At 63.1% G+C, this 10,424-nt stretch overlaps 1 protein-coding gene across 1 annotated transcript; it reads right to left on the bottom strand.

Annotated features, from left to right (window-relative positions):
- Positions 1-673: 673 nt before the first annotated feature.
- Positions 674-10,158, bottom strand: LOC133629570 (deleted in malignant brain tumors 1 protein-like). Its single transcript, XM_062020215.1, has 14 exons — positions 10,092-10,158; positions 8,815-9,138; positions 7,674-7,997; positions 7,240-7,548; positions 6,698-7,012; positions 5,638-5,964; positions 5,245-5,559; positions 4,700-5,014; positions 3,851-3,913; positions 3,448-3,762; positions 2,289-2,402; positions 1,903-1,998; positions 1,413-1,496; positions 674-903 (listed from the first exon to the last, which is right to left on the bottom strand). Exons 1-14 carry the CDS (start codon positions 10,156-10,158, stop codon positions 674-676), a joined length of 3,198 nt encoding a protein of 1,065 aa, XP_061876199.1.
- Between the last annotated feature and the right edge of the window lie 266 nt (positions 10,159-10,424).

Genomic DNA, 10,424 nt, shown 5'->3' with positions numbered 1-10,424 from the left:
CTGAGCCAGCACAAGCCCAAAGTGACATCCCAGGTGAGGCAGCAGGAGGGCAGAGGTGGGGGCTGGAGGGGAGCAGCAGAAAGGGGTCCTGGGGCTGCCGTGGGACATCCCGGCCCCTGCTGAGGGAGGAGGCAGTTCTGTGGCTGTGCCCAGAGCGCTGGGGCTGTGCCAGGGCCCGAGGCACCAGGAATGGTCCCTGGCCTGGGGTGGTGGCAGACGATGAGGAGACGGAATCCCAGTCTGTGTGGCCCAGGAAGGGGCTCTGCAGCTGGTGTCAGGGCGGCTGCTGGTGGGAGCTGAGGAGATGGGCACTGCCACGGGTGCATGGGGTGGCAGCTCCCACAGGGCCCTTTGTGCCAGCCCCTGTGGCTGGCAGCATGGCACTGTCTGTGCCATGAGCATGTGCCCAAGGGCTCAGGGGCTCCTGCAGCCCCAAAGCCAGATCCCAAACCCATCAGCCCCGGGACGGGCCCCTTCCCAGCGCCACGTCTTTGTGCTGCGCTGCCCCACTCAGCGCCACGAGACACTACGACGCCTGCACAGGGAAGCACCAGCTATGGGGTAATCCCCCGAGGCTTTTAATCACAACCATCATGACACTGAGGCTCAGCATGAGGCCAAAGACAGAGGAAACTCTTTCTGCCACCCCTGGGTGCAGACAGTGTCCCGGTGCTCAGGGCTCTCCCGGCTGCTGCAGCCCCGTGGCAGTGCTGGACACTCCCAGCCCGGCTTCTGGGGGCTGTTGTGCCCTGACCTGCGGTGTCACGGCCTCGGTGTCCTCACAGGGACGTGCCACAGACACCTCTTGGGCATCGTCGTAGCCGCAGCTCCCCCGGGACAGGGACGAGGGCTCTCCTCCAGCTCCAGCGACCCCAGCGCTTCTGCGGGAGCGCAGCTTCGCCCCTGCCAGCAGCAAGGCAGGACGTTGCAGTTTGTCCCTCCTGTGCATCCCCCTCCTCCCTGCTCCTCACCACCTGCAGCTCCTGCTGCCAGCCCCGGCCCTTCCAAGGAACACTCCTTGGCAGCTTTGTCCTTCCCGGCAGCTTTGGGCCTCGCTAACGGCAGCGACTCAGGCGGCACCAGGGCCCTGCCACATTTCCCTCTCACCTCCGGCTGCGTCCCCGGACCCTGATCTTTCCTCTGGCTCCCTGGGCCTTTGCCAAGCTCCCTGCCCAGGGCCAGTGGCCTCCCCAGGCTCAGAAACCTCCCTGGCATCATCGTAGCCATCCGCTGGGCCGCCTGCAGGCAGGACAGGGCTGTCTGGAAGGAGAGGGGAGCCGCTGACAGGGACAAGATGTGTCGTGTGGAGCAGAGGGCAGGAGGATGCGCAGGGACATGGGGCTGAGATCACAGGAGCCCCCCCATGGCCTCCTCATCTCCCATAGTGACACCTCGCTCCATCCCAGCCTTACCTGGAGCTACTCCCACAGCATCCTCCTCCTCGCTGGCCGCAGGGGAAGGCTGCAGCTGGGGCAGGGACCCCTCTGAGGAGGAGCCTGGGGAGATGCACAGCGGGTGTCACACAGCAAAGCCTCCACAGTTGCTGGAAATGGGGAAGGGAGACTCCCAGAGCTGGGGCTGCACAGGCATGAAGCTGGCTGGGAATTCACCCGGTTTCCCTTGGACAAACCCCATCTCCGAGGAGCTCTGTCTCACAGCACAGCCCCTCCATCCCTCTCTCCCTCCCTCCTCGGGGGTCTGGTGGTGGGCAGGAGGAGGGGGGGTGTCCGGATGGGACAGGCAAAGCTGGAGGGGGAGCAACTGCTTTGGCGGTGCCAGGACCCAGATGCTCCCTGCACAGCCCACGCTCTGCAGGGCCTGAGGCCTGTGAGGGACAAGCCCTGGCTCGTGGCCGGGAGAAAGAGGCCTGCAGATGTGCCCCCAGGAAAGCTCCGTACCCACCTGAGCGCCCAAACCTCTCCTGCTCCTTCCACGCCGGGCTGTAACTGATCTCCTCATACAGGGCCTCGGGGAAGGGCTGCTGAGCTCTCCTGGAGCCTGGGCACAGGGGCAACGCTGGCACAGGGATGGGCAGAGGGGCTGCAGGACCCCACCGTGCTCCCCCAGACCTGTTCCTGGGGCCAATCCAGGGCTGCTCCAGCCCCACTGCGCTGCCCAGTCGTGGCTGCCACATCCCCAGGGAGGGCAACGGCCCTGCGCAGACGCTCCGCAGCTGCCCTGTGGCAGCCCCCAGCTTCATCCTCTGTCTGTGCCCCTCAGTGCCACCCTGCAGCCCCCACAGCCAAACCAGGAGCCTCTGCCCCCAGCACCACTCTGCAAGGACCCACCTCTGCGCCCCAGCACTTGCCCGGCCAGGAGGGCCAGGAGCAGGCAGAGAAGGGCCCCCAGGACGATGCAGATGATGATGGGCACCGTGCTGCTCACACGGCCTCGTGTGGGACCTGCATGGGCAAGAGCACTGAAGGGGCAGTGCCAGTCCTGGCTGCCAGCAAGCACGGAGTAGACCAAGAGACAGTGCTGGGGCAGCTTCAAACCCTTCTGAGCCACTTACAGCCCTCCCCAGCCCCCCATCCCCATCCCAGGGCCTCGTCCCACCTCGATTCCTCTCCCCCCCCCCCCCGCCAGCAAGCAGCCCCTTCCCTTAGGCTCTGCGGCAGAGCCTGGCCCCAGGGATTCCCAGGGACAAGTTACCTGCTCGGGGTGGGGATACTGCCGTTGCAACTGGAGCTGCAGGGGAGGAAAAGCAGAGCTGTGCTGCTGGGGGTTGTGCGCGGATCAGGGAGCCCCCTCCCCACCACAGCCCCCTGTGTCTGGGGCGACTCTTAACACATCCTGCAGCCCAAACTGCCCCATCCCGCAGTGCTGCAAAGCCAGAGCAGGATGAGGCCCAGTGCCTGTGATCCGGGCAGCAGGCACGATGACCCAGGTAGCCAGGGGCCAGTCCCAGGGCTGCTGGGCCCCACGGGCAGTGGCCGGTTCCACTGAGGCTGCTGCCACTCGGCACCAGGCGCCTGCACTGCACAGGGAGGTTCTGGCTCTGGAGAGGGGGAAAATGTGGGATGGAGCCCAGGGACTCGGGGGATGAAGCTTGATCCAGTTAGAAGACACTGAGGGGTGACTGACAGGAGATTGGAGTGAGGTGGGGATAAATCACTTCTCCCGAGTAAGGAGTGATAGGACAAGAGGAAACAGCCTCAAGTTGTCCAAGGGGAGGTTTAGACTGGAGCTGAGGCAGAAATGTTTCCCTGAGAGGGTTGTCAGCCCCTGTGCCAGGCTGCCCAGGGAGGTGGGGGAGTCCTCAGTCCTGGAGGGATCCCAAAGCCGTGGAGCTGAGGTGCTGGGGGCCATGGGTCAGTGGTGAGCTTGGCAGTGTGAGGGCAACACTTGGACTCCATGATCTCAAAGGACTTTTCCAGCCTGACGAACTCCATGAGAGGCCAGGGCCATGATACGAGCCCAAACCCCTTCCCCAGCCCCTGCACTCACCCGCGCAGCGCACGGCCGCGTCCTCCTTGTGCCGGCAGAGCCCGCGGTCCCCAGGCCAGGCCCAGCACTGCTGCAGAGCCGCTTCTGTGCCCCGACACTCCACCTGCTCCAGCCAGACGGGGCCCGTGCCCTCCCCAAAGGCAGCCTCGGGCAGGGCGGCCACGGCGGGCCCACAGCCCAGCTGCCTGCAGGCCACCTCGGCATCCCGCATGTCCCACGCATCGTCGCACACCGTCCCCCAGGAGCCGTGGTGCCACAGCTCCACCCGGCCCGAGCAGCCGTCCTCTCCTCCCACGGTGCGGATCCTCTCCCTGTCTGCAGAAGGCACAGAGCTCCCAGGGCAGCGGGACAGTGGGCACAGCCCTGCCAGGCCAGAGGGGCACGCAGAGGAGCAGCTCCCTACCTGTGCAGCTCGTGACGTTGGGGCACGGGGCCGGTAGGCTTGGGGGCACTGTTGAGCGAAGCCCTGGAGGAGGAAACGCTGTGGTGAAGGGTCTGAAGGGGAGTGGGGCAGAGGAGAGTGGGGATCTCAGAATCACACAATCACAGAATCTTGAAGCTGGGAAGGGACCTTGAAACCTCATCCAGTCCAATTCCCCTGCCAGAGCAGGGCCACCTAGAGTAGGTCACACAGGAACTTGTCCAGGTGGGTTTGGAAAGTCACCAGAGAAGGAGAGTCCACAGCTCCTCCGTGCAGCCCGTTCCTGTGCCCCTCACCATCACAGTGGAGGCATGGGCTGAGGCCAATTTTCTGAGGAGGTGGAACACAAATCTGACTGGGAGGGGCTGAGAGAATGGAGGTGTTCAGGCTGGCAAAGAGGAGACTGAGGAGAGACAGGATCACTCTCTGCAGCTGTCTGACAGGAGGTCAGAGTGAGGAGGGGATCGGTCACTTCTCCCAAGTAAGGAGTGATAGGACAAGAGGAAACAGCCTCAAGTTTCCCCAGGGGAGGTTTATATTAGAGTTAAGGAAGAACTGTTTCCCTGGGAGGGTTGTCAGCCCCATTCTAAAGCTTCCCACAGAGGTGAGGGACTCCACATCCTTGGAGCAACCCCAACACTGTGGAGCTGAGGTGCTGAGGGCCGTGGGTCAATGGTGGGCCTTGTGGTGTGAGGGGAGGGCTGGGACTCAATGACTTTCAAGATCTTTTTCAACCCCAACAACTCTGTGATTCCAGGATTCTCTGCCTTGGCCATGCCCAGGGGGAGCAGGAGCTGGGGTGACCCTGGTGCCTGGGTGGCTCCGAGTTACCGTTGCAGGTGATGTGGATCTCCTCCCGCAGATCGACACAGGACTGCGCGTTCCAGGGAGCAGAGGGACACTGCCAGAAAGAGCTGGTTTTCTCCCCACACTGGATGTTGTCCAGCCAGGCGGGGCCAGACACCCTGCCATGGGGCAGGAGCGATTCCAGGGTCCCTGTGTCCCCGCAGCCCAGCTCCTTGCACACCAGCGACACCGTCTCGAGAGTCAGCGAGTTGGAGCAAACGCTGCCCCACGTCCCATTGTAGAAAACCTGCAGGCGGCCGGAGCAGCCGTCGCTGTTCTCCAGCCTCAGGGCCGTGAACTCTGGCAGGGGAGTGAGACGAGTCCCTGAGGGCCGCACACCGCTGCCCTTGCCGCCCACCCCCAGGCACAGCTGAGCTCCCCAGGGACCCCGCTGGCCCCGGGGCTGCCCGTGCCTGGCTGTGCGCAGGAGGTGCCCGCGCAGGAGCTCAGCGGCAGCTCGGGCCAGCACTGACCGTGCCCGGCTCTCCTGCTGGCCCGGCCTCCCTGAGCACCAGCCTCCCGCCACAGACCTGAGCAGACGACTCCGGCGTCCTCTTTGTGCCCGCAGTCGTGCCGCCCCCAGGGCCTGGCCGGGCAGTCCCAGAGAGCGGTTTCGGCCCCGGAGCAGTTGACGCCGTCCAGCCAGATGTGCCCGGAGCCCTCCCCAAAGCCGGCAGAGCCCGGCGCCCGCACGGCCCCTCCGCAGCCCAGCTGCCGGCACACGACGGCGGCATCGGGCAGGTCCCAGCCGTCGTCGCAGACGCTGCCCCAGCTGCCCTGGGAGTAGATCTCCACTCTCCCGGCACAGCGCCCGGGCCCGTTCACCAGCCGCACGCGCCGGCTCCCTGCAGCGGGGACAAAGCCTGGTTGCTCTCAGGGGCCGGCTGCCCACCTGCCCCCACAGGGCCCACACTGCCACTCACCCCTGCAAACGACCCCCACGTCCTCCATGACCCCTGCTGCCGCCAGCCTCCCGGGCCAGGAGACGTTGCAGAGGCTCAGCTGGGCCTCGTGCCCCTGGCACCGCACCCCTCGCAGCCCCATGGGGCCCATCCCTCGCTCAGCCTTGGGCGGGTTGTAGGCCGTCTCTGCCTCTCCGCACCGCAGCTGCCGACACACCACACGGGCCTCCGCCACGTCCCACTGCTCAGCCAGGACTCTGCCCCACGTCCCGTGCTGGAAGATCTCCACTCGCCCGGCGCACCGGCTCCCTCCCCCCACCAGCCGCAGGGACCCGGAGTCGATGGGGCCTGTGGAGAGCAGACAATCGCCCAATCCTTTCTGTTGGAGAAGTCCTTGAAGCTACAGCAGTCCAAGCCCTCCCCTCACTCCGCCAGGGCCAGCACCACCCCATGGCTCTCAGCACCTCAGCTATGTCTGGCTGTCGTATCTCAGGGTTGGGGCCTCCCCCACCTCTCTGGGCAGCCCGTGCCAGGGATTAACCCTGTGCTTCAGCCTGTTCCTGATGCCACAGTCATCAGTGGCACCAGGGCCTGTGGCACTCTTCAGGGAGAAGGGCAAGGCAGGGGTTTCATACTAAACATGACAAGTTGGAGCCTGGCGCTGATGACGAGTGAGGGCAAAGCCCAGGCTCTTTCTGCAGCTCATAATCACAGAAGCACAGAGTGGTGGGGGTGGGAAGAGCCCTGCAGAGCTCATCCAGACCAACCCCCTGCTAAAGTAGGTTCCCCTTGACCAGGGGGCACAGGAACAGTGTCCAGGCAGGCTTGGAAACATCCCAAGCAGGAGCCTCCACACCCTCCCTGGGCAGCCTGTGCTCCTCCTGTTCCAGTGGAACTCCCTGTGTTCCAGCCTGTGCCTGGTACCCCTTGTCCTACCATGGACACCACATGGGCTCCTGGGGAAGCCAGGCTTTCTCCAGGGAGACATTCAGCCTGCTGCTGCCACGGGACCCCTTCTTTGGGTGGCCACACGGCATCCTGAGGCCGAACAGGGTGAAGGTGACATCTTCCCCACACTGACCTGAGCAGATGAGTGCGGCGTTGTTCCCATGGGAGCACGGGGAGGCCCCCAGTGTGGTCACTGGGCACTGGCTCAGCCAGGCTTCAGTCCCGTCGCAGTGGAAGGAGTCTCTCCAGACAGGGCCGGGCGCCGGGCCGAAACGCTCTCCTCCAGGAATGGACTCGGCAAAGCCGCAGCCCAGTTGCCGACAGAGAACGTGGGCATCGGCCAGATCCCAGCGTGAGGCACAGAGGGTCCCCCAGGTCTCCAGCAGCTGAACCTCCACCCTCCCCTCGCACGCTGTGCTGCCGTTGGCCAGCCTGAACCCTGCGTACTCTGGGGACACAGGAGGAGAAGGAGAGGGGCTGCCCTGGGGCTCCTGGGCCTGCAAGAGCCGACGCACAGGCCCCAGGGCCAGCACACCTTTGTCCTTGGGCGCTGGCAGCCTGCTGCACACAAGCCTAGCAGCCCTCCTGGCCCCACAGCCAGCCCAGCACGCCCTGCCTCTGCTCCCCGAGCACCAGCACAGCCCCGGCCTCCAGCCCCTGTCCCACAGCCCTTACGTGTGCAGGTGAGGACAGCGCTGTCCTGCTGGCTGCAGGGCCACTCCCCCGAGGGCCCCGTGAGGCAGGAGATGAGCTGGGATTCATTCCCCACGCAGCGCAGCTCTCTGTCCCAGCTGGCACCCAGCCCTGCTCCAGAGGCAGCTGTGCCAGACACAGACAGGGCCCCGCCGCAGCGTAGCTCCCTGCAGGCCACAGCGGCAGCTTGGGCACCAAAGTGGGAGCCACAGACGCCTTTCCACTGTCCCTCAGCATGGACCTGCACATGTCCTGAGCAGCGGCTCTGCCCTCCCACCAGACGTACAAATCCTGCCAAGAAACAATGTGGTGAGGAGCTGCCCCTGAGCTCAGCCTTCTCCTCTCCAGCCTCAGGGCTCCCTGAGGTTCGAGCCAGGTCCCTTTCCCCGACTCACTCCCAAAGATCAACCCCTTACCTGAACAAATCACTCCGGCCTGCTGACTCTGGCCGCAGTCATGTTTGCCCCATCCTCCATGTTTGCAGTCAGACAGGGCAGACTCGGTGCCGTTACAGCGCACGTCAGCCATCCAGATGAAGCCAGATGTTTGCTCATAAGTGCCACGATTGGAAACTTGAAGGGCAGCCCCACAGCCCAGCTGCTTACAAACCACCTCTGCATCAGCCATGTCCCAGGAGTCATCACACACGGTGCCCCACTCGTGCTCTCGTCTCACTTCCACTCTCCCAGCACAGCGATGTTCACCACCAACAAGTCTCAGCTCCACAGCACTTTCAGACACTGAGACAGCACCTCGTGTCTTGTCATTCATCACTGGAGAGAAGACATTGATGGCCACCTTACTGCAATCCAGTGTCGAGTAGTTTCAGAGAGTACTGATGTCTCCCCTCAGCCTCCTCTTCTCCAGGCTCAACACCCCCATTCCCTCAGCCCCTCCCCAGCACCCTTGTGCTCCAGCCCCTTCCCCAGCTCCGTTGCCCAGCTTTGGCCACACTCCAGCCCCTCAGTGTCCCTCTGGCAGTGAGTGAGGGGTTCAACACTGAACACAGCCCTCGAGCTGCAGCCTCACTAGAGCCTAGCACAGGGGAACAATCCCTGCCCTGATCCTGCTTCCTCCCCACTGCTGATACAAGCAAGGATGCCCGTGGCTTTCTTGCCCACCTGGGCATGCTGCTGACTCCTGTTCAGCTGATGCCACTAACCCCTTCCAGGCCCTTTCCCTCCAGCAGCTTTCCAGTCCCTCTGCCCCTACCTGCAGCAGTGCTGGGATTGGAGTGGCCCAAGGGCAGGACCTGGCACTTACTCTTGGGCAACCTCATCCCGCTGCTCTCACTCTATGACTCCAGCCTGGCCAGGGCTCCCTTTAAAAAACTTCCTGCCCTCACACAGATCCACACTCCCACCCAGCTTGGTGTCATCTGCAACCTGACTGAGGCTGCCCTCCAGCCCCTCACCCAGATCACGGATGAACATGTTAAACAGAACAGGCCCCAGCAGTGAGCAATGGGGAACACACTGATGACCACCAACCTCAGGGCATAGCCAGGTCCCTTCTCCCAACCCAGTCCCAAAGATCGACCTTGGGCTGACCCCTTACCCGAACAAATCACTCCAGCGTCTTCACTGTGCACGCAGGTATGTTTGCCCCATCCTCCGGATTTGCAGTCAGAAAGGGCAGACTCAGTGCCGTTACAGCGCACATCATCCATCCAGATGGGGCCTGATCCTGGCCCAAAATAGCCATTATGGGCAGCTCCAAGGGCAGCCCCACAGCCCAGCTGCTTACAAACCACCTCTGCATCGGCCAAGTCCCAGTAGTCATCACACACGGTGCCCCACTCGTGCTCTCGTCTCACTTCCACTCTCCCAGCACAGCGATGTTCACCATCCACCAGCCTCAGCTCCACAGCACCTTCAGACACTGACACAGCACCAGTCAGAGCAGCCCCGAGTCCCAACACTGCAGGGCTGGGGCAATCCTCTGCCTTGCTGCTCAGAGGACTCATTGAGACCTATTCGAATTCCTGGAAATGAAAGCTACATCCACATTTTAGAGAAGGAACAGCAGTGAGGGAATCTGCTTTGTCCTCTGCAGCCTTAGATGTTGGCAACACCAGGGGAGCTTGGGACAGGGACGGGAACCCGATGGTGCCACAGACCTGCTGAGCTGCAGAGCTGCCCCCAGCCCAGTCACTGAATGCTACAGGCTGCTCTCAGTGAGCAACCAGACATTAGGAAATGGGGAACCACCAGGCAAGTGTCAGGTCAGGCTGCCTCTCCAGATGATGCAGGTGATTAACTCACTCAGTGTCCTCTCCCAAGTAACGAGGGAAAGGACAAGAGGAAACAGCATCAAGTTGCTCCAAGGGGAAAACGGCTGCAAAGAGACTGAAGGTGCTTCATGATCTTTGTGTTCTTTGTGTCTCTCTGCTACAGACACCCTTGTTCTCCTCTCTGGAGTGGCACAAGCTGCATTAGTGGGGTCATGACTCCCCTGGACCAAGGGCTAGAGGAGCAGCATCCAATGCCCTGGGACACTCCAGGGGTTTGCAGTGCCCTGGGCATCTCTGGGTGCTGCCAGCACAGCTAGGACATCACCAGCTCCAGGGGCACAATGCTGGCAAAAGGCTGTCCCAGGACACAGGCTCTGTGAATGCAGCCAGGGACAGGCTGCCATGAGCACTGGAGTCCTGCAAAAGCAGATGCTCTCCCACCCAAAGTGGCACAGGGGAGGGCACAGACTCCATGGACTTGAGCACCTTCTGCCTCTGCTCTCAGGAGCACACCCAAAGGAACCCCATTCCCAGACAGATGCCACTGGGCACACAGGTACCTGCTGGCCCTGGGCTGTGGGACAAGGGACCCAACACTTACCCCTCCACAGCTGAATCCAGAGGAGCAGCCACAGCATCTGAGGGCAGTTGAGTCCCTCAGGGCCCATCCTGAGCCTCCTGCCCCGCCAGCACATCCCTGCTGCACCACGCTCCCTGCCACGGCTCCTGAACCTCCAACTGACAATGGCCAGGGCAGGGCAAGTTCTCTCTGCAGATGCCAGCTCAGCTACAGCAGGAGCCAATCAAAGAAGCAGCAGCAGCACCTTTGGAGACGTTATCAGGAGCTCTCTCCCCTGCCACACAGCCCTGGCCTCCAATGAACTTCTCCAGCACCGTTCATGACCATATTTGAGAGACGGCTCCGCTGCGGGAT

Source organism: Colius striatus, unplaced genomic scaffold, assembly GCF_028858725.1.
Source record: "Colius striatus isolate bColStr4 unplaced genomic scaffold, bColStr4.1.hap1 scaffold_76, whole genome shotgun sequence".
Taxonomy (NCBI): domain Eukaryota; kingdom Metazoa; phylum Chordata; class Aves; order Coliiformes; family Coliidae; genus Colius; species Colius striatus.
The sequence above is the reverse complement of the archived record's forward strand: the minus strand, read 5'-3'. Positions and strand labels throughout refer to the sequence as shown.

Excerpts from the sequence above, each read along its gene's own strand:
- LOC133629570 (XM_062020215.1), bottom strand. The coding sequence starts at position 10,158 with ATGGGCCCTGAGGGACTCAACTGCCCTCAGATGCTGTGGCTGCTCCTC. Across the intron at positions 3,914-4,699 it reads GATCCACATCACCTGCAACG|GGCTTCGCTCAACAGTGCCC; the intron begins GTAACTCGGAGC and ends TTCCTCCTCCAG. Across the intron at positions 2,403-3,447 it reads CGCGGCCGTGCGCTGCGCGG|GTCCCACACGAGGCCGTGTG; the intron begins GTGAGTGCAGGG and ends TTGCCCATGCAG.